Here is a 22,422-nt window from a genome sequence, read left to right as displayed (position 1 = left end):
ACATTGAAGGGTGAAAATGAAAACTTTCCAGAAGAGGAGATAGGAAGGTGCGACAATGCTGACTCATTTCTCACACTTCTTTTTTAGACCAATCAAATGGATAAGCATTACTTTTGATCACATTAAAATTCTAGTAGTTAGCAATTGTGTTAAAAGCCAGGTCTTATTTATAAAAAAGGAATTTACTAAATAGCGCCTGTAACTTTCACTATTTACCAGCATGAGTTTTCTAATATGTATAAATTCTTGTACTCCGACAATGCAAGGGCGTGATTGCAAAAGGAGCACGTTTGCGGTTTAACTGTCGGACCCTTGGGATTTCCGCTAATTGCAAGATGGCCTTCCTCAACCCTCGCCCATCACCCTGTATATAAGATTCGCATCTCTCTCGTTCTGTTCTCCGCTTCCGTTACTTTTGTTTAAAGCCAATCCTTTCACGGTGCTGTCGCTTCGTCTCACGTGGATCATGGCCGATCGGGACCGCCTCCCGTCGATCGCCTGAAACCAGGTTGTTGGGAGAAGATTTCTTTATAAAATTTTGCATTCGTCGGTTTTCCGGCCGTCGGTTGGGGTTTGGATTGTTGAATGGCGATGGAGGATGCGACGGAGAGCTGCGGGAGTTGGGCGGCGGCGGATTCGTCTCCCGTGCACACTCGGCAGAAGCTGATGCAGCAGCAGCAGCAGCAGCAGCGCCATAAGTTGGACGTGTATAACGAGGTCCTCCGCCGCCTGAGGGAGGCCGGATTGCCGGAGGTGCAGTCGCCGTCCTTCGAGGATGGGTTGTGGAACCACTTCAATCGTCTTCCTGCACGGTAGATCCGTTTTTCACTACCCTTTTTGGGTTCCGATGCCATTAACTACTTGATATTTTGATCCGACTTTTTGGCGAATTTGGGTTCTGGAAGATCGCTCATTATGCGCTTTCTTACGAGTGTTTGTTTTTTCCTTGACTCTGTTCCTTCTCGAGGCAGTAGAGTTACTTATAGAAATACTTTTTTCTGGCTGCTCGAGAATTCAATCCTTCGAATTCTTACTGAATATTGGTAGTTTTTGTTGCTGATTATTGTTGACACAGATCTACAAATGTAAATTTCTATGAGTTGAAGCTATTACTGCACTTAGTTGGTTTTGGTAAAGCATTTTTCCATTGAATCTACCCTGATCCTATAGTTTTTCTTTCCATCGTCTTAGTTATGCCTTGGATGTTAACGTGGAGAGAGCAGAAGATGTCTTGACACATAAAAAGTTGCTGGAACTAGCTGAAGAACCTGCAAATAGGCCTGTCTTTGCCGTGCGCTTGGTCCAGGTAAACAATTCAACATCTACTTCTTTATGCGTATGTAAGATTTCACTTCTAATATTTCTTGGAGGAAGAGCCTATGGTGATCCATTCCAGACATCAGAGATATCCCTTTCTTTGATCCTACGCATCAAAAACAGTTTACTTGCTGTAATTAATTGCATGCATGTGGGAAGAGTTGAATAAATGGATATCCTTTCTATGCAGTTTGAGCAATGTGATGCTGGATATAATAGTTTTTTTGGGGTTAATTAGTCATTAAGCCCCAGTCTGTGCATTTGAAATTGTTGGCGTAATGGCATGGGATAACTTCGTTAACTTTAGGATCAGTAAAAAACTTGTTGCAGCTTAGTGAATATTTCTTTGTACATAACTACATATTGTCGGGCATTTACTAAATAACCCTGTAATTCTTTTAGGGAATTGTAACAAACAATTTCTCACGGCCAAGTTTTACATTTTTTAATATTTAGTTTTTATGGGTGTCAGTGTCACCTTGATGAGTTTGAAGGGAACTAATTATGTTAAGATTTGACTTTACTATCTTCTGGATACCTAACCTGGTTCCTAATTTTGAAGCATGCTTTTATGACCTTCATGTATGTCCATCAAATATCAAGTAATTATTTTAAATGTGAAAAATATGTCACTGATATCATAATGAAATTACAAATTATTTTTGTTATAAAAATCTTTATAGTTTTGCATGTGGTTATGTTTTTGCAACTTGGTTACCCAAGGAAATGACAATCACGTGGAGCCAAAGATTTTTCACTGTGTTGATTAAACAACTTTTGACAGAAAAAATGTGCTGTTGTTTTGTGCACGACTCAAATGCATCATTGGGAAATATGATTCACCTTGGTATTATGAAGTTATTTTGACCATATTTATGCATAACTTTGTCACAGAACTGTAACAACTAACAATATTACATAAAATTATGTATTAAGATGAAAGATTTTTTAATCTTGATCTTGGGTTTTAACTGTTAAACATCTGCACAATGAGCTTAATGAATTTTGATTTCTTGTAAATGAACATTGCTTTTCCAAGCTTCTACTTTGTGACCGATCTCTTCATACGTTCTATGTCGAGTAGTCTTTTTTGTCTATTTTCTCAGTCAATTCGTTTGTTTAGATTGATTGAATTCTTCTCTAGGTTTCTTCTAGTCATGATAGAAACCAAGCTAATAGTTCTAATTCTATTGCATAGATAATAGGAGAGGGGCAGTCAACTTCCAATTACTTCAAACATAGGTATATTTCTTTGCTTCAAATTTTTTCAGCTGATGAAATTTTCTCTATGCATGTTAACTTGTCTTCTAATTTTTATTGGCTATGCTGTATTTTTCTCTTTCTTGTTCCAAATGGTATGCTAATAATGATTTTTCGTGCCCATATTTCTTTCAGCGTTCATCCTCCTCCTGCCTTTGGTTCTTCTCCTAATCTCGGGGCTCTTGTTCTTGAAGCCAGCAAGCAAGATGTTGAAGATGGTGATAGTGATGCAAACTCTGCACACTTGCCCAGGTTTTGTGCTACTCCTGTAATTTTCTAATTCTATCTCATGATTCCAACTTTGTATGTAAAATAAACAAAACGAACATACTAAAAATTCTTTAGGATATATATGACAATTATACTTATCATCAACATTTCAATAGGCTTTAAATTCACTGCAATGCTAGTTGCATTGTATTTGACTGCTCTATGGACAAACCCTGATGTACTTGTTTTTTGTAAACATTTTTCTGTGTTGCCCCTTGTTGTATGATTTTAATGTTCATATGATTTTAATGTTCATTTTGAAGTGTGATGAATTAGTTTCTCTTAAGGCTATAAATGTAAAATTAGTTCCTTTCCTAATAACTCTTACTTTGGAGAAGTGATTAACCAGGATGATTTTCTTAATGATTATATAATATTAGAAAAAGAAAATGGAGAAGAGAAGAAACGGTGATCACATCATACTTACTAATGTGTCCAAAATGATTTCTTTCTTGAAAATATTGTTTGACAAGAAATGTAGATAATAAACCTTGTTAACTTTTTGGAAACTCTTGCATACAATTTAGTTTAAAATATTGAAAGAAATGTCATACTTATGAAAAATACTTGATTTGGTCTTCATGTCTTGGAATACTCGGATATATAACCTAATTGATTGATTCAGTCAAGAAAAAAACTTGAGAAATATAATGCCAATAGATTGAGTTAGCTCCACTCAATCAGCAAGAAACAAAACAAATTTTTCATGATAAAACTTCTAGTGATATGAAAAAAACTAATGATGTAATGCCAAGTCATTGCCCATATATTTTCTTTCTCTTTTTAATGATTCAATCTGGAAGAGTGTGGGATACATATATAGAAGTAATCAAAGTCAAACCTTTGATTTGTAACTGATGGAGGTTGGTTAGCTGAAAAAGACAGCCTTCAATTACTAATTCATATGTATCTCAGACTTTGTAATGGTGCCTAAGATCTAAGATACCTTGGATAGAGATCTCAGAGGAGGTGATCTTACCAGATTGTGTTTGCAAAGGCATGTCCTTGAATCAGGAAAAACTAGGGCAGGCATAGCAACTAGAAAGTCTATTTATGTTGCTGGAATAAGATAAATAAGATCTATAGATTACTTGTATCCTTTTTCCTGGTAGAAATATTTCAGATGTGAGAATATTCAGTAATATCATTGAATACAGAATTATATTTGTTTGTAACCTCTCGTTTTGATGTGTTCTATCAAAGAAAATGTTTCCTTTTTAATAGTAATATCAGTATGCGGTTAGAAATTATTTCAGATGTTTTTAATCTCCTTGTCTCCATTCAACTTATGTTTCTTCTTCTGAACCACATATTTGTTTGGTTGCAGGCCAATGCACGAGATCACCTTTTCAACTAATGACAAACCAAAGCTTTTGAGTTTGGTACTAAACATTATCTTCTTCAAATTTGAACATACAAGGGAATAGGATGCTCCTTCTTTGAGATACCAATATATTTTATTTGTTGCTGTCACTTCTGACATATTAATTTATGAGAAATTCATTGCTTGATTAACTTTTCATATTCTTGAAACAAAGTTCTTAGGTTAGTCGCTTTTTCCCGCCAATTGGTTCTGTATCATGTCATATCATTCTGTTTACCCATACGTATATTTGGAGGAAGCATCATTTTTGAAATACAAGAACCAAGATTTTTTTTACTCTTTTGGCTACCGCCATTTGTTGAAATTGCTTGGAAAATTTTAAATTTTGCACAAGGATTGTACATGTTTGACAACCTTCTTTAATATGAATAAATTTATACTAACTTCCCAAGGACATACAAGCTGTGATGGGTTGGGTTGACATCCTTTTTCAAAGTTCTTGTTAAACTGTACTCATATTTATGATGCCTGAGGGGAATAGTGTAAATCATAATTTCCTTAATAACTATTTCTAAAACTGAATTTTGTAATATGCAGTATATGAGGAATGGAATCCTAAGTGCTTTCATTGCTGTATTTCAATGATATTTCACTTCTCTATTTGCAGTTTCAGTAAAGATGGACTTGTTGATATTGCCATTTTAAGTTATATTGAAGGATGATCGAATCATGAAATCTCGTACAAATGTAGCTTGCATTTTTAAGTATACTTTTGTCAATTGATGTATTTTTGGTATTCCAGCTGACTTCATTGCTTGGTGAGCTTGGCCTTAATATTCAAGAAGCACATGCATTCTCAACAAACGATGGCTACTCCTTGGATGTGTTTGTTGTTGAGGGTTGGCCTTATGAGGTAACTCTTGTAACTTTTATTGCAATGTTTAGCCTGATGATCTTTTTCACATTTAGTCACCAAAAATAAGTTGTTTATAACTGTTTGACTGCTATATACTTGTATTTTTTTCAAATCTTTATTATTTATAAATAGTCATCCAGTAGTATTTGAATAAACTTAATTAGTTGAATTTTTATTTGTACTCTTTTCCCCTAAAATATGACTAGTGTTTTTGCAATCCAATAATAATATTTTTTTGATAAGGTATATGGAATTGAAGCAAGCCTTAATTTCAGTTAAAGGTAGGTTTTTAGCCCAGGACATTAACAACAGCTATCAAAGTTTACACTAACTTGATAGTATGGAAACTTCTCACAATCTACTATATTGATTTGAAGTTTCATCCATATAACACTCTTTTATTTTAAACTTTGAAGCAATTTAATTTGCTCATACAACTGTTTTTGCTATACTTTGTTGCTTACAACTGGACCATGATGTTGTTCCTTTTATGGGTGCATGTAATAGGTAGTTATTGGCGTTAGTTTAGGTTTTACTAATACTTGCTTACTGTTCAATATACAGGAAACTGAACAACTGAGGGATTTGTTACAGAAGGAAATTCACAAGATGGGGGTAACATCCTTTCTTTATTCTTCTTAAAGATCCTTTTAATCAGTGGATCATCAATGAGTCCATTAATATGAACTTTTAGTTTCTTATGAACTCAAATTGTAACTGATATGGTTGCTTATGATGATAGCTAATATTTTTGCTTATTTCTTCTCTTAAACCCCCAAAGCTGAACACTTCTTGAAGACTTATTCTTATGCCTCTATTAAGTTTATTCTATCTACATTTTGTATCTTGTATACTCTTTCCCTTCTAGATTTTAGCTTAGGACTAAACAAGTACTTAGTATGTGCAATTAGGACGACAAAATGTATTGCAATATGCATAAGGAGAATTCATGAAGGATGGAAATTATTGAAGTATATGGAAGCTGTTGCAAGAGATGCTACTGTATGTTATGATATCATTAAATAGAACTACATGATTTTAAATTTTAATGAATAGAACCATAGATTGAAATTGTTTAGAAGCATAGCTAGATGTTGAATAGTTCCTACTGGATTTGGCTGTAAAACTTTTCCTTGATTTGAAATGTAATTGTACATTTCATCAGGTTCTACTATGTTTAAACTTCAAGTTTAAATCTAAACTACAAATGGATCAATGATATCCTGGAGGTCTCCTATATTTCATTGCTTATTTCAAAGTAGAGGGTCATCTATTACATTTGAAGCATTAAAAATGTCAGACACTTTTATGGACAGCGTTCTGTTAGAATCAAATTACTTTTTCCCAGATGAGCATAATGAGGCACTTAATGATTCTGCTTCGTTCCTGTTAATTTTTCTTGGCTAAACTTAAAAAAATCATGTCTGTTTTTTTCCAATTTGTTTCTTGTCTAGGTGCTTATATTAGAATTTAGAAGACTAATGATTAGAAGTGGATAGATAAAATGTGATCTCTTACAAATGTGATAAAATAAACAATAATATTTGGCCATGTCTCCTAAATATTTAGGGTAGGTTTTGCAGATGTTATCTGGTCCCACCATTAAGCTCTATTTGTCTAATCACTAGATCATTCAGAATGATGATTTTTATGGCAAATGCAACTGTTGAGATCCATGTTTATGTCATTTTTGACATAAGTTTATACCGGCAATTATGGCCTAATGCAATCCTCCACTATTTTCATCTGGAATTGGGACCAAAGTTTGCGGTGTTTGAGTATGTGATTTAATAGTTAGTATTTTCTATATTTTATTCAATTTGTTGTAACTTGTGCAGTATCCTTCACTATATATCAACTCATGCATTAATCAACTATGATGTCTTTTTGTAATTCATATCTTGTTATAAGATTGTGATGCTTAAGATTATTCAATTCTGCTTATTTAGAGACAAACTTGGTCAAAGTCTCAAGCATGGTCTCTTCAAATACAGAGTCCACTACATGAAGGCAACTCTCTGCCAGAGCATGTTCAGATACCAACAGATGGAATTGATGTTTGGGAAATTGATTTTCAGCTTCTCAAGTTTGGAAATAAAGTTGCATCTGGATCATATGGGGATCTGTAAGTTTCACTAGTTGACTGACATAGGTAGGATAATGAGATGTTTATTATGTTCTCCTGCCAATTACTAGTTTATTCATTTCCAGATATCGTGGAACCTACCATAGCCAGGATGTGGCAATTAAAGTACTAAGGCCCGAGCGTGTAAACATAGATATGCAGCGAGAGTTTGCCCAGGAAGTATTTATCATGCGGTCAGTGAAAGCTAACTTGTATATAAGCAATTAGAATTAATCTTTTATAGCATCCAATTGCCTGAATGGATATTGTTCCACCAGAACTTCTAAGACGGAGCCTCAAACACGACATGCGTGTCTTATTATTTCTTCTATAGTGCACAAAACTACATTATGGATGTGCTTTGACATATATCGCTACTTTTCTTATATTTTATACAAATTCTTTCATAGAATGTTGGATCAGGGGTAGTTAATATTTAATAACCTCGAAAATTGACTGCTTCCTTGCTTTTCTAGATCTATGGAAATACACGCTGGAGAATCTTCTTCTTTGTTAAAGTTGCCTGCTTTATTTTTCTTCTTCTTCTTCTTCTTCTTTTTTAATATTTACTAGTAAGTTCTATTCATATGATAGCTCCTTCTTGGTCTTGTAATACATTGCCTTGATTTCCATTCATGATCTTTTTCTGTCTCTCTTTCTTTTCTCTCTGTTGGCCCTCTCTGTTTCCCTCTTTGCCAGCACGTTTGAGGAGTAGCTGTTCATTTTCCTGAAAACAATAAAATGATTATGTTGCATAAATTTGTTAATTATGATAAATGGATAAAATCTTAGTTGTGTTCATAAAGTTATGCCTTGGGAAGTGGCAACATTGAAGTCATTGGATGGTATAGTTTGGGGGTAGTACAATCTAAAAACCATTTGCAGCTGTGGTTTGCAATTTGATTTGCAATCAGGTTTGTCTTTATATCTTTCATGAGATATTCCTCTAAGATGTTCCTTTTGCCATTTCTTCATGTTATTTCTCCCTGCCATAAATTGCTTTAGACTTTGCTGCTGTGCTGATTGCCACAAATATCTTACCAATAAACCGCTTGAGGTTATGCTTATCTAACTCTGCACCTATACTGACTTGTTTCTCTTTGTTTTCCAGGAAGGTTCGTCACAAGAATGTGGTACAGTTTATTGGAGCTTGTACTAGACCTCCAAAATTATGTATTGTTACAGGTAATAAAATCTTACAAACCTTTGATTATGTATGTCTATCTTTTTCAAGATTTAGACATGTTTTCTCAAAATTTTCCCTTATTATTTCTGTATATTCTTGCAGAATTTATGTCAGGGGGTAGTGTCTATGACTATCTTCATAAACAGAAAGGAATTTTTAAGCTCCCAGCTTTGCTCCGAGTAGCAATTGACATATCCAAGGGCATGAATTACTTGCATCAAAATAACATTATTCACCGAGACCTTAAGGCTGCCAATCTTCTGATGGATGAGAATGAGGCAAGTAAATTTAAGGATATCTATCTCCTGGTTCCTTTAGATTGGTTCTCTTTGAAGTTTTGTAGCCAATCTGGTTATGGTTCTTCATTCTATGCTAATTTGTTTGGTGTTTTTTTTGGTAATTATGCAAACTATTAGTTGGTCCCACTCAGTGTATGTATCTCTGATCAGCCCTTCCATAACATTCAGATGACTTGCATATACTTTTAGATGATTGAATAATTTTGGTTGCTGAATTGTAAAAATATATCTTTTCACAAATTGACTTCCAGTTTGTTTTTTTTTAAACTAGTGGCACAACATGTTTTTTGTTCTCTGAGGTAGACGACGATGATTGAGCATATACTATCTTGTTCTAGGTCTGTGTGGCTAAACTCTTCTTTTACTAATGTAAAGCTTATTCGTGGATTATAAGTTTACTCTAGTGAGAACCAGATGATATTTGCACATGTCCCTTGAAACTAGTTTGTTGTATGGTATTCTTTTTGTCGGTATTCTTTGTATTTGATGTCTGTATACATATCTCATTTTTTGTAGTTCTTTTACTTTGAATGAGTGGAGCATCAAACATTGACCCTATTGACCTGTGGGAATTTTCTTAGCTACCTTCTTCGGTTCATACTTTATTTACTAATCCATTTGGCAGGTGGTTAAGGTTGCAGACTTTGGTGTTGCACGTGTCAAAGTGGAGTCCGGAGTTATGACTGCTGAAACAGGAACTTATCGATGGATGGCACCTGAGGTATTATCCCACATTAATTCCCACTTCTTACTCAAGTGTACAAATTAACCCTTGGGTTCAATTGCTCTTCCATCTAACTATACAGTTCTATCTTTTTTTCGGACTATTGACAATTGTTTCTGATTTGTTAGTATTTTTTTGTTGTCAATACTTTTGAAAGTTTTTTCTTCAGTTATCAGATTAAGAACTGTATTTACTTCTGCCAATGAGTTTGGGCAACTTGCTTTATGAGTCATAATTATTTGATCTGATAAATGATCAAAGGTGCACTACTTAGTTGGCAGTTTATCATTTATAGGCACTTCAATATTATGTACCTGATTCATTTCAAGGTAAAAGTTGATAATTTTTGTTGCAGTTTTTTTTCCTTTTAGGCTCCGTTTGTTTCACAAAATATTCTTCAGAAAACTGTGTGTGTATTTGGAAATCATATTCAACGCAATGTAGTTTTTATTAAATGAAGACTTTCTTTTGGTAGTATGCATTTTTTTTAGGACAATGGCATTCTTTTGACAAAAAGTAGAAATTATTTTTCTATTCATTCATAAACCCTTCACTCTATCAATAAATGCTCTATGTTCTTCACCCACCTTTGTTCATGTAGCCCAATCAATTTGTCCCCATGGGGGGTACCTAGTTTGCTAGAGGGTGGTAGATTTGCTACAATGTAGACCAATCAATTTAGGTAGGTAATTGGTCTACCTGGGTCAATTGCTTTGAGTGATCCGATCAAGTGGGTTAGGTAAGTCGACTAGGTTGGGTGGGTCAAGGTAAGTCAAGCAAGCAAATAGATTTGATTTGGTCGGACATGCTAATCAGTCGGGGAGGACTTAGCTGGTTGATTGATTTGTGCAAGTGAGGTGATTTGATTGATTTGGGTGGGTTGGGTGGGCTGGGTGGGCTAATCAAGTTAGTCTAGTTCGTTTGAACAAGGTGAACAGGTTAGTTGAGTTGGTCAGTCCTACTGAGTTGGCCGAGTTACTCAATCTAAATGGACCCATCATGCCACTCAAGTTAGGTTACTGGATCTGGTAAATTGAGTTGATTGGTCTAATCAAAAAGTTTGAGTGGGTTAGTCGATCTAATCTAGTTGATCAGTCCAAGTGGGCCTACCAAACTTAGTCTAACTCACCTGATCAAGTTGGATGAGTGGTTTGTCTAAGTCAACTAAATTGGTTATGTTGGTCGATTGGTGCCCACATTGACTAGTTGGCTCACCCACTAGGTCGGTTAGGCAAGATGAGCCTAATAGGTTGGATGGTCTAACCAGGTAGGCTTGGTTGTGTCAAAGCATCCAATCAATTCAACCTTTGAGGAGGAGAGTTTTGGCGTAATGGTAAAGTTGCTACCATGTGACTTTGTGGTCACGGGTTCAAGTCGCAAAAATAACCTCTTGCAATGCTATGTACAATAGATCTAATATGGTCTGTTTCTTTTCTAGGACCCCACATTGGTGAGAGTTTTGTGCACTGAGCTTTTAAATAATAATCTATTTTATTAAAAAAAATCCAAAAAAATATTTGTCACGAATAAATAATTTTTCTGCATATAAATGGAGGCTTCTTTTCTGATCACGTTATGTTTCAAGTTTATTTCAATACTCATTTAATTCTCTAGCTTCTATTAGAAATTGTTAGGAAAAGTGAGTTACAACGTTGAGGACATCTCTAGTTATTTGAGAGCATTTCAGCATCAAAATTGTACACTGTACTTATATTTTTAATGGTATGAGAGCATTTTAAAAACTATGCAGTGTGCTCGTACTTTGGTCTCTTGGAAGGTGCAAGTGAACTAGGTGAAAATTTGACTTATCTCCCTTTACATCTATAAGATTCCATTAAGCTTAGGTTATATGCTACTATGGGGGAGTTAAAAAGTTGTAGACGAGATTGTGATGCAACAAGAAAGTTGATCAGAACTCACAGAGAGATATGTTACCCTTAATATAACACAGAAATATATGATCTCACGTAGGAAAGCAAATAAAAAAAAATCATATTATACCAAGATAATGATCATGGAGGATTGTGGTTTTTGAAAGGCACTAATCCGAATAAAGTTGAAAATAAACTAAATATTCTAGAGAAGAAATGTTTCTATAGCTAAAAGTACTCAATCAAATTATAAATTGGGAAAGATACCATATTAAATTAAACTTCTGCCAAAATTATCCTATACGCTGTAATAAAACAATTACCAATTTAAAAGCTTCTTGAACCAACTTATTCTTCTTTCTAAACGAGAGGATCTATCAAAATAAACTTTTACTAAATCTAAAACTTCTAAAAATTCAATTCCTAGTTTGCATTAGATTGTATAATGTCTAGATCCAAATCCAATTAAATATGTTCTGCTACTATACACCTATTAGATAGTGCTAGCTTGGCTCATAAAGGGCTCGGGTATTTTTCCATTTGTTATCAATATTACCTTTAGTCACTTGCCTTTTGGGAAGACAAACTAGATTCCCATCATAAAGCTGTGGATATTTTTTCTAATCTATCCATCATGTTGTAAATTGGTTATGATAAACTAGTTTATCAATAATGATGGTGTTGCAATTAAATTTGTTGGGAACTTGCAGCAATAAACCATGTTACTTGGATGCTAGTATGAGTCTCACAGATTACACAGATGAATATATATGGCTCTTCCTGAAAACATATCAAACACGATCAGTGGGGTTTTGGTGCCCGAAGTGCCAAAAGTATTTGTTGGACATCATATTGGAAATTGAACAGAAGGTCAATTTATATAATTCAATGTGCATCATTGAATTATCAATAGCAATCAACATCATTTGCTTTATGTGTGCCTGTGTTTGTGCAGGTGTATACATATATACTTGCATCATATTGTTCCCACTGCTTGTTATCATTTGCTAGTTATGTAGGATATTTTCTTACTTTTATAGAATATCTTTTTCAACTATTATTTGTCAATTTAATCATCACTGCTAAAGTATTGTGTAGTTTGATGATAAATTGTCTTTGTCTCTGCTATTTCCTACCTCTAATGCACCGAAAAATTCACTTCATTACTCATATTCAGGTCATAGAACACAAGCCTTATGATCACAAAGCTGATGTTTTTAGCTTTGGAATAGTCTTGTGGGAACTGCTTACAGCTAAGGTAGCTGATCTTTGCAGCTACTATTTTGTTTTTGTTGCACAATTCAAATCTTATAACAAGCTTATTATATCTATTTTTTTCATTTCTGCCCAGCTTCCATACGAATATTTAACCCCACTACAAGCTGCAGTTGGAGTGGTTCAAAAGGTACGTCTCCAGTTTCACTGATGCAAGAATAATAATTCTAAAACAAATTCTATATAGTAGTAACTTCCATATATCCATCGTCATTTCTTACAAATTAAAGCAATCATATAATCTGAATGTGTTCGCTGTGGCTTCACTTTGTTAGGAAATATTTCTCTACCTATGACGATAGGTTTTAGATGAAACATGTTTGTTGGAGAGAATTAGATGATAATTTGGCTGAAAAAATATGTTTCATTTCTCCCCCGGAAAAACTTGAAACTATATGACACATGTTTTTTGTTCCCTTGTAGGGCTTGAGACCCACCATTCCAAAGAATGCACATCCAAAGCTTGCTGCTCTGCTCGAGGGGTGCTGGAAACAAGAACCCACTGACCGGCCCGACTTCTCAGAAATATTAGAGACACTACAGCATATTGCTAAAGAGGTTCCCTACTAAACAGCAAACTATAGATTGTGTTCCTAAACTAATATATTAGTACTTGAACCTTGACGGTTAATTGATCTGAATGCGGAACAGGTTGGGGAAGAATCTGATGATCGCCGCAAAGAAAAGTCATCAAGTGGTTTTTTCTCAGTTCTCAGACGAAACCATTGAGTCCTTTTTGCAAGCCGAGATCTGAATGCCTATTGTTTCCATCACGCATTTCTGGGATCTGGGATCGAACTTGGCCACCCAATCTTCTTGTTCTGGTAGGTGCTATTTGGTGCTCAATTTGCTGCTGGAATTGATAGGATTAGTTTCTTAAGAACTGTACAGTATTAAATTTGTGGGTTTCGATTCTGTTTTTTGATTATTGAGTTGAATTTTTTTTTCCTTAATCAGTGGCGTGAAATGTAACTTGCATGACTAGTTCTCACACTGACGCAAGAGTTCTAATCAATTCTTCTTTGTGTAATTCATGTTATTGTTACCAAATTGTTCCAATTTAAATCTGCTCTCATTTATCAATACATTTGTACTTTAAAAAGCAATGTTGTAAATTGATCCTCGAGCTTCTTGCACAACCGCCATATCTTCGTGCAGCCGCAACTCAACATAGTGTAGATTCTACAATGGCGAGTTTATAGAGAATCCGTTAGCAGATAGCTAGAAAGTATTACTGATGGCGTGACCTTGTAAGTAGCTTCTGTCTTTCCTTGCAGCAAAGACAAGTGCATCTACCATTGGAATGTTCTTTCAACTCGTGATTGAATGTCAACATTGTACACTGTTTGAATGTCGATATGACCCTTCAACTTAGCCATAACATAGGATTATTAACCCATACAAATTGCATGGAAACATTGAGTTTAGAATGAACTTAGGTCCTGAAAACTCAATTTGAATTCAAGAGAATTTACTGCAGGAAATCTCTCCTCTCCCATCAACGACAACCTTCTTCCCTACAATCAGTTCCGGCTACCGGAATTGCACTACAACAAACACAATTCAACAACCTTACTTTTGCCTTTACTCTGCAGTACAAGTCGCAAAAGAAGAAACAGTTCATAGTTTCTTAAAAGAAATTTACAGAAACCCAATTGTGCACCATTAGGATCAACTAAGCATTAAATAAAACTACCACTGTCTTAAACAAAACTACAAAATTTGAAATCGTCAATTGCTTCCAATTAAAGAGCCATCATTCTTACTAGTCTCAGACAATCCCCGGCATCAGCCTGCAGAGCAGAAATGCAATCTCTACTCAGCTTACCGTAACTCAAATTCTTCAATATTCAAAAGAAAAGATTTAGATATGGTAGTAGGGCACAAAGCTATATGAAGCTTAGACAAACAAGTAATTACATAGGTTTCTAACATATGGCATTGAGTTATAGACTAGGCCCAAAAAGGAGTTGACTAAGGTCAGCAATAAGTTGTACCAAAAGCTCGTAATGATATAATTTTCTTTGAAATAACCATAAAACTGCACTAACAATAGATCAAAACACAAAGAAAGATTCGATCTTGCAGCTAATTCTAGAAAAAACAAACCTGATATCTGAAAGTGTGCATCTGTACAGAGCAAAGCATCAACCAGACGAGTAACAGTCATGTTGCATTCTCTATGCTTTGCATTTGTAAACGTTTTGTTGAGTCAGTCCCTTTCGGGGGCATCCTCTGCATCTTTTCTGGCACTCACGTTGCCAGTGAATGACCAAACCTTTTCCAGATGACCGGAGTTGATCTTCCCTGACTTGGCCTCTGGTTGATGTAATATATTTCTCTTGCTCAGTGAAGCTTGCAGCCTTCCAGGGCTTCCACTTACTGAGGTTGAACAATGTGTAGGTGCTGCAAAAGGTGAGGTGCGAGGTGTATTTTGAATTGAGAAGGGACTAGGCAAGATCTTTTTTTGAACTGGCAGTCCTGATCCTCCCCGGTTAAATATAGAAACTGCTTCGGCAGTCGAACATTTTTTGGGCGCATCATCCACAAAGATCAAATCATCAATTCTTGCCATGATGTTAAATGCCAAGCTCTCCATGACTCTGGAGTAACTCTCAAGGATAGAGTACCCTACATCCTGCAAAGGAGACTTCAACCTTAGGATAGGATCTTAACCGAATAACCAGGAATAGTTAAAGAGGCCTTGTATTCATTCACTAACTGCAGTTGAATCATAGATAAATACCTTGTTGTACTGAATCTTGTTCATATCAAGATCTGTCTGAGGAAGTCCAGGACACCGGAGCCTCAAGCTTTGCAGAAGACACTCTGCTCGCTCTGCCAGAAATTGACATCTTTCAGTGTCGGTAACAAGATCTTTCACCTTCCCCCGCCAAGATTTCTTTGCCTTCACTTCCGAATGCCTACTATGACCTCTCATCCTCCATAAATGAGTTGCTGCCTCAATCTTATTTGCAATTTCTAAAGTATGATGTTCAGATGAAAGGTCCAAACAATCCAGAAGGCTATCAGGTGAAAATTGTTCAGCTGTTATATGGTGGTATATTATCTCACCCAAGCATGATTTTCCATTCTGCAGGAAGAGCACAACATTTAAAGAGATTTAACATTTTATGATTACAATGCACATGAATAGCAATAGCGCATAGCTGTTTTAAGACTGGAATACAATGCCGATATTACCATACCCTCAAAAAATTTAAAAGATAGCATGTACCAAAAGGATTAATGCCCAAACTCCAGATATAAGCAAAGGATAACATGGTGAAGTAAAATCAATCACAAATGTCTATATTATGTCAGCCGATATGAACATCCAGCACCTAAACCACTGCTTGGTGGCAGGCCAATATTTACACTATATAATGGCCAGAAGTATCACAGCAGACAAATTGATATGTAGTAACTCTAAGAATCATTTTTTCCACTTCATATTATCATTAAACCAGATGGACCATGCATTAGAATTTAGATGATATCACATTGTTCTTTAACATAAACTTTCTTCCCCACCAAAGCAAAGAAGGGTCACTACAATTGTGGAATTTGTGTTTGGACCCAAGCAAGTAAGCATCATGCTGACTTAACCTATAACCGTTAATAGACAAAAAAAGATATTCCATTACTGTAGGCAGATACTTTAAAATCATGTTGAAATTTATAGGTCTCTTGTTTAATTTCCAGTTATCACATTCATCACTCTTCCATCCATCAAGTTTCAAGGAATAAGTATATGTTAGCCACCAAATATAACTTTTGTACCCATAACTCTTAACTAAGTGGCTCAATGCTCCTATTAGGTTCAGCCCTACCGGACAACTTAACCATCACTGAAAGTTAGGTGTCTTATAGGCATGGAGAAATTTAATTTCAGAGTATATGCAAAATGCAAAAAGGAAAAGAAACCCAAACAATTAACCATTTGTGTAATGTCATTCAGATTCTGCTAGAACAACTTAACTTCGTATGCTATCCAGCAAACAAATGTTACAGCTTCCAAACCAAGCCTCTCTTTATCTGTGTCCAGCTAGGTATTATAACAGTTATGGTGGTTCTAGTTCACTCGACTCTAATAACCTGACTCTATTGTGATATCTGGTTTCATACTCGATATTACATGTTTGATATATTATTTCAGAGATTGAAATTTATTGCTCTCTACAGTGATTTCTTTTTGCAAGTTAGGAGAAAGTAGTCTTATTTCACATTACGGATAAAACTTTTCATGTGAAACATATCTTCCACTTTAATTTTTTTTGTCATACAGAGGCAAGGCTATGACATAAACACTGTCTTTAATCCAAATACAGACCTGTTAAAAGAGAGCACCATTGCTCCAAGACTCCTTATTCAGAGTTAATTTCAAGCATCCTGTTTGAGTATTTTATGAGGGGTAAGGTGCTACTATTATTCAACACCTCATATTCTTATTTGCCTACTCTCCTTATCACACCACATTTGCCTAATCAGAATCAAACTATTCCATGATTCACATTTCATAGGATGGGTAACCTATTAATGCTACTTCCATTGATTCACTTTGTAGATGGCATTGCTATATGAGCAACTGCTTTTTACACTTTTCAATGTCGAGGAAATTAACTCACCCCGTTCTCAAAAATCACAAACACAGGATTATACTTTTCTATTCTCTCAAATCCTACACCTCATTTTTCCTTAGACATGATTAGGTAATTAAATGACATCCATTCAGATCCCACAACTTCCATGTGAAGTAATTGTCATGCAGATACAGATCGACTTGTGAAACCCATGGTACTGCATTGCAATTAGATCTGCAACCACTCTATACACACAAGTTGATCAATAACATTTAATAGAACTCATTTTCATATCAGTAGTCTTTTTTAACTAATGCCCTATAAGTGAACTTACCTCAAAGATGATCCGTAGCATAGAAAAGGTTGTTGTAGGATCTAATTATTGTTTTATCTCAAAAGCTGCGGACAACAGATGAAGCAGAAAAAGTAAAGATTAACCGAATGCGTAAACTAAAAAAGTTTTATATGAACTTAGTTGTTGAAGGCAACAATCACGTTCAACTTATTGGTATTTATGAACAAACATCTTATTTCTACAGCCACACTTCAAGGAATCTTATAACTATAATGAATAAGTCTTGGGAGATCATGATCATTGTTGAGCTTGAAGCCACAAAATATACTGCTAGCCACGTCCAAAAATTACAAAACTTAGGTGGTGATCCAATATTGCTTTGAATTCAATGTAGGATAGATAAATAGATAGATCAAACAATAAAGTAAGTCATCATAATTTATACCTTAGGAAAGGTCTCAATAAAGACATCAGGGATTTCCATCTCCTCAAGCACCCCACTATTAATGGCCATGGCTGCCTTAAGTATCTGACTGACACAGTCCCTGCATTGCTGCAACTTCTTCCTTGCATCCTCAGACAGGCCTTCTTGTGGGACATTGGGGCAAGGTAGCCACCATTTATCCTGATCCGCATCAGCAACTGAAATCCCCCCATCCACATACCAGAATTCAGTGTCCGTGAAGTCATCCAGCATCCCAATCAGCATGGCGTCAAGCTTCTTGAGCGCAGGGAGGTTCATGTGGAGGTCAGGCCGAGGACGCGAGACCATCACCTCAAAGGTGCCCCCACCAGGGAGCTCTTGCACGGCAGGGACAAGCTCCACAATGGAATCACTCACAGACAACAGCCAATCCATCTCCCGCAGCCACATTGCCTTCTTCTTCGGCGCCAGAGGTTCCAATCTCCAGAGCTCCCCAAACACGGTGGCTGAGTACTCAAATTTAGTAAAAGAAATGCGAACGACGCAAGCCAAATGGAGGGAGATTGGATCTCACCAGAAAGATTGGTGATGGCATTTGAGATAGCAAGAGCGGTGCAGACTCCTTTGCCTCCGCCGAAGATGTCTTCGCCGAGAAGAAGCTTGGCAAATCGTTCTTTCATCAGCTCCACTTCTGAAGAAGAAATGACCGGGAGGGCACAATTTCTCTCAGTTCCAGATCTCGAAGACAAGCACGTTTTAACGGAGAAGGGGGCGAAGAGCAGAGTAGAAAGTACAAACCGGAGAAATCAGACGGCCTCTTCTCCAGCTTGCGGTCCCAGAAGAGGAAATGCGGGGGAAGGGAGGGGGCGAGGGGAGACGAGGCGGAGGGGAGGTAGCAGGTGGAGGAGTCGGACTCGCTGACGTCGTCACTGGGGCTGAACGTGCCGCAGCGGTCACTGTGGAGATCGGAGGTGAACTCCTCGTCGTCATCGTCGGAGGGGACGGTCTCCATCGGTCAACGATCGCCGGAGGGAAGCGCTCTCTGTGGCGCAACGCAAAGGTTGCACGCAAGGCCTTAAAAGGGATGAGAGAGGAAGAGAGAGAGAGAGCGACGTGGACGATGAAACGGAAAATGGCAAGCGAGACGAGTCGTTGAGTGTCGAGTGTGTGTGGGGCCTGGCCCTGCCTTCCGGCATAAAATTTCTTTTATTATATCTTTATTTTAATTTTATTGGAATATCATTTATGTGGTAAAAAAAATCATTTGCTCGTTTAGCGCCTACATCAAACCGTCGCGGAGAAAATAAATTATAAATGACTATTAGTTATGAGTATTCGTCACAGCGATCCTAATGATTTTCATCAATTCGTATTAAAAAATTCTGAATTTAATTCTGAATTGGTATCAAATGAACACTATTAAACATTTAATATTTCTGAAAAATTATTCATATAGAAAATTATTTTTTTACCAAAAGGAGCGGATATTTTTTCATTTATAAAAAGAGCATTCTATTTTTAAAACTATAAAAAAAAATATTAAAAATAGTATTATTCCTTTTCTACCCCTCCTACTAACCTCCTAAATCCCTTCTCCAAATAATTGTTTTTCAATACATCCCTTGGTGGATTTGATATGGAAAAATATTGGATCCACACTAGGTCTAATATTGGACCATATCAAGTCTACACTCGACCTAATATTTTTCATATGAGGCCCAGCCCAGTGTGGGTTTGATGTTTCCATATCAAGCCTAGAGTGGAGCTCAGATCCTCTGGACCGCTTTTTACGATTCAGAGGATGGTCCCTAGACATGTATTGGTGGGGATGAATGGTCCCCACCTATTTTATAAGTGAGGATCATATATTCCACCAATGGATGTTTAGGGATCATCCCCTGGATCGTAAAAAACGATCCAAAAGATCTATCCTCCCTAGAGTGGGCCTGAGATTGGACCATATTAGGGTCATGATGGGCATGATATGGGAAAATTTCAGGTCCACCATGAATTTGATATGGGAAAATATACCATTTTTAATTTTAGAGAGAGAGGATGCATTGAAAAATGACGAAAGAAAGAGGGGATTTAGGATATTGATAAGAAAGATAGGAAGGGAATAATATTATTTTTAGTACTCTTTTTAATAATTTTGAAATTATGATGCTCCTTTGGATAAATAAGAAAACATAATCACTTCTTTAGTAAAAAACCGTATAAAATTAAAAACCGTATAAAATTAAAAGGACACCCCGAAAGATCATATCTTTTAATTCGGGCTAAATTATGATTATATGACATATAATATATTAAATTGAAACTCTTGAGATATCTATAATTTAATTATGAGATGAAATTAAATATCATTTAATTTTATTTAAAAAAATTCAAAAAATTTTAAATTTAATTTTTTCGGCAATTTACCAAAGGGCGCATTTAAAAATCTGAATTTACCAAAAGACATACACTACTTTGGTATTTACCAAAGAGCACACTTTTTTAAAAGCATTTCCTATTTTACCCTCCTGATAATTTGTCTTTTTCTACTGTTTTTCTTTTCTTCATTATATTTTTCTCACTTCTCTCTCTCCTCTGTCGACAGAATATAGGAATAACATTAGTCAATTTTAATCACATTTTAATACATTTGAAGAAACCAAAATAAATAATGGACACCATATTTGGACTCCTTGCAATTTTAGAAATCCACAAGAACTGAAATGGGTGCAATTGGAGCTTTCTAGGTCGATCAGTGGGTTTCGGTCAAAACCCACTGATGGACCTAGAGAGCTCCGATTGCACTCATTTCAGTTTTTATGGATTTCTAAAATTACAAGGAGTTCAAATATGGTATACATTATTTATTTTGGCTTTTTTATAGATGTTAACAAGAAAAATCAAAGAATCGGCATAAAAGCTCATGTTGGGCCTGATTTGAGTCCATATCAGGCCCAATATGGGCTTTTTTGCCGATTCTTTGATTTTGCTTGTTAACATCTATAAAAACCAAAATAAATAATGGACACCATATTTGAACTCCTTGTAATTTTAGAAATTCATAGAAACTGAAATGAGTGTAATCGGAGATCTCTAGGTCCATCAGTGAGTGTTGACCGAAACCCACTGATCGATCTAGAAAGCTCCGATTGTACCCATTTCAGTTTCTATGAATTTCTAAAATTACAAGGAGTGAAAATATGATGTCCATTATTATTTTTGGTACTCCTAGTGGTGGACCAGAGGTTTTGAAAAATCCTAAATCTCTCTTTCTTTCTTTTTTCCTTTTTTTTTGTTTAGGCATGATATGAAGAGATATCATGCCCACGTTGGGCCTGATATCTCTTCACATCAGGCCCAATGTGGGCCTGATATCTCCCCATATCAGGCCCAATGTGGGCCTGATATGGAAGATATTAGGCCTAGTAACAACAAAAAATAAAAAATAAAAAATAAAGAGAGATTTAGGGTTTTCAAAACCTCTGGTGCACCACTAGGAGTGCCAAAAATAATAATGGACACCATATTTTAACTCCTTGTAATTTTAGAAATTCATAGAAACTGAAATGGTACAATCGGAGCTCTTTCTAGGTCGATCAGTGGTTTTCGGTCAAAATCCACTGATGAACCTAGAGAGCTCCGATTGCACCCATTTCAGTTTCTATGGATTTCTAAAATTGCAAGGAGTTCAAATATGATGTCCATTATTTATTTTGGCTTTTTATAGATGTTAACAAGCAAAATCAAAGAATCGGCATAAAAGTCCACGTTGGGCCTAATATCATTCCATATCAGGCCCACGTTGGGTCTGATTTGAGTCCATATCAGGCCCAATGTAGATTTTTTTGCTGATTCTTTGATTTTACTTGTTAACATCTATAAAAAGACAAAATAAATAATGGACACCATATTTGAACTCCTTGCAATTTTAGAAATCCATAGAAACTGAAATGGGTGCAATCGGACCTAGAGAGCTCCGATTGCACCCATTTCAGTTTATATGGATTTCTAAAATTGCAAGGAGTGAAAATATGATGTCCATTATTATTTTTGGCACTCCTAGTGGTGGACCAGAGGTTTTGAAAAATCCTAAATCTCTTTTTTTTTTGTTTAGGCCTGATATGAAGAGATATCATGCCCACGTTGGGCCTGATATCTCTTCATATCAGGCCCAATGTGGGCATGATATGGGAGATATCAGACCTAGTAAGAACAAAAAATAAAAAAATAAAAAAAAAGAAATAAAGAGAGATTTAGGGTTTTCAAAACCTCTGGTCCACCACTAGGAGTGCCAAAAAAATAATGGACACCATATTTTAACTCCTTGTAATTTTAGAAATTCATAGAAACTGAAATGGGTACAATCGGAGCTTTCTAGGTCGATCAGTGGGTTTCGGTCAAAACCCACTGATGGACTTAGAGAGCTCCGATTGCACCCATTTTAGTTTCTGTGGATTTCTAAAATTGCAAGGAGTTCAAATATGGTGTCCATTATTTATTTTGGCTTTTTATACATGTTAACAAGCAAAATCAAAGAATCGGCATAAAAGCCCACG

The 22,422-nt window shown here is 35.9% G+C and overlaps 2 protein-coding genes across 3 annotated transcripts; one reads left to right on the top strand and one right to left on the bottom strand.

The window, feature by feature from the left end:
* Positions 1–388: 388 nt before the first annotated feature.
* LOC122026265 (serine/threonine-protein kinase STY46-like) lies at positions 389–13,606 on the top strand. 2 transcript variants are annotated; one of them, XM_042584931.1, is made up of 16 exons: positions 389–812; positions 1,192–1,306; positions 2,516–2,559; positions 2,713–2,829; positions 4,175–4,229; positions 4,974–5,084; positions 5,652–5,702; positions 7,082–7,212; positions 7,299–7,406; positions 8,324–8,397; positions 8,501–8,676; positions 9,323–9,418; positions 12,470–12,550; positions 12,644–12,697; positions 12,991–13,125; positions 13,219–13,606. In XM_042584931.1, the coding sequence occupies exons 1-16, from the start codon at positions 586–588 to the stop codon at positions 13,294–13,296; spliced, it is 1,653 nt and encodes a 550-aa protein (XP_042440865.1). In that variant the 5' UTR covers positions 389–585; the 3' UTR covers positions 13,297–13,606. The 2 variants fall into 2 exon arrangements, with proteins under 2 accessions (XP_042440865.1, XP_042440864.1); XM_042584930.1 differs by having other exon boundaries at positions 7,037–7,212.
* Positions 13,607–14,021: 415 nt separating this feature from the next.
* Positions 14,022–19,032, bottom strand: LOC122028053 (rop guanine nucleotide exchange factor 1-like). Its single transcript, XM_042587075.1, has 6 exons — positions 18,668–19,032; positions 18,444–18,560; positions 17,891–18,375; positions 15,314–15,661; positions 14,677–15,205; positions 14,022–14,360 (listed from the first exon to the last, which is right to left on the bottom strand). The coding sequence occupies exons 1-5, from the start codon at positions 18,879–18,881 to the stop codon at positions 14,780–14,782; spliced, it is 1,590 nt and encodes a 529-aa protein (XP_042443009.1). The 5' UTR covers positions 18,882–19,032; the 3' UTR covers positions 14,022–14,360; positions 14,677–14,779.
* Positions 19,033–22,422: the final 3,390 nt, after the last annotated feature.

The sequence above is a fragment of the Zingiber officinale genome, chromosome 10A (assembly GCF_018446385.1).
Source record: "Zingiber officinale cultivar Zhangliang chromosome 10A, Zo_v1.1, whole genome shotgun sequence".
In the NCBI taxonomy this organism is placed as follows: Eukaryota; Viridiplantae; Streptophyta; class Magnoliopsida; order Zingiberales; family Zingiberaceae; genus Zingiber; species Zingiber officinale.
Note: the sequence above shows the minus strand (reverse complement) of the source record. Positions and strands in the feature narration are given on the sequence as shown.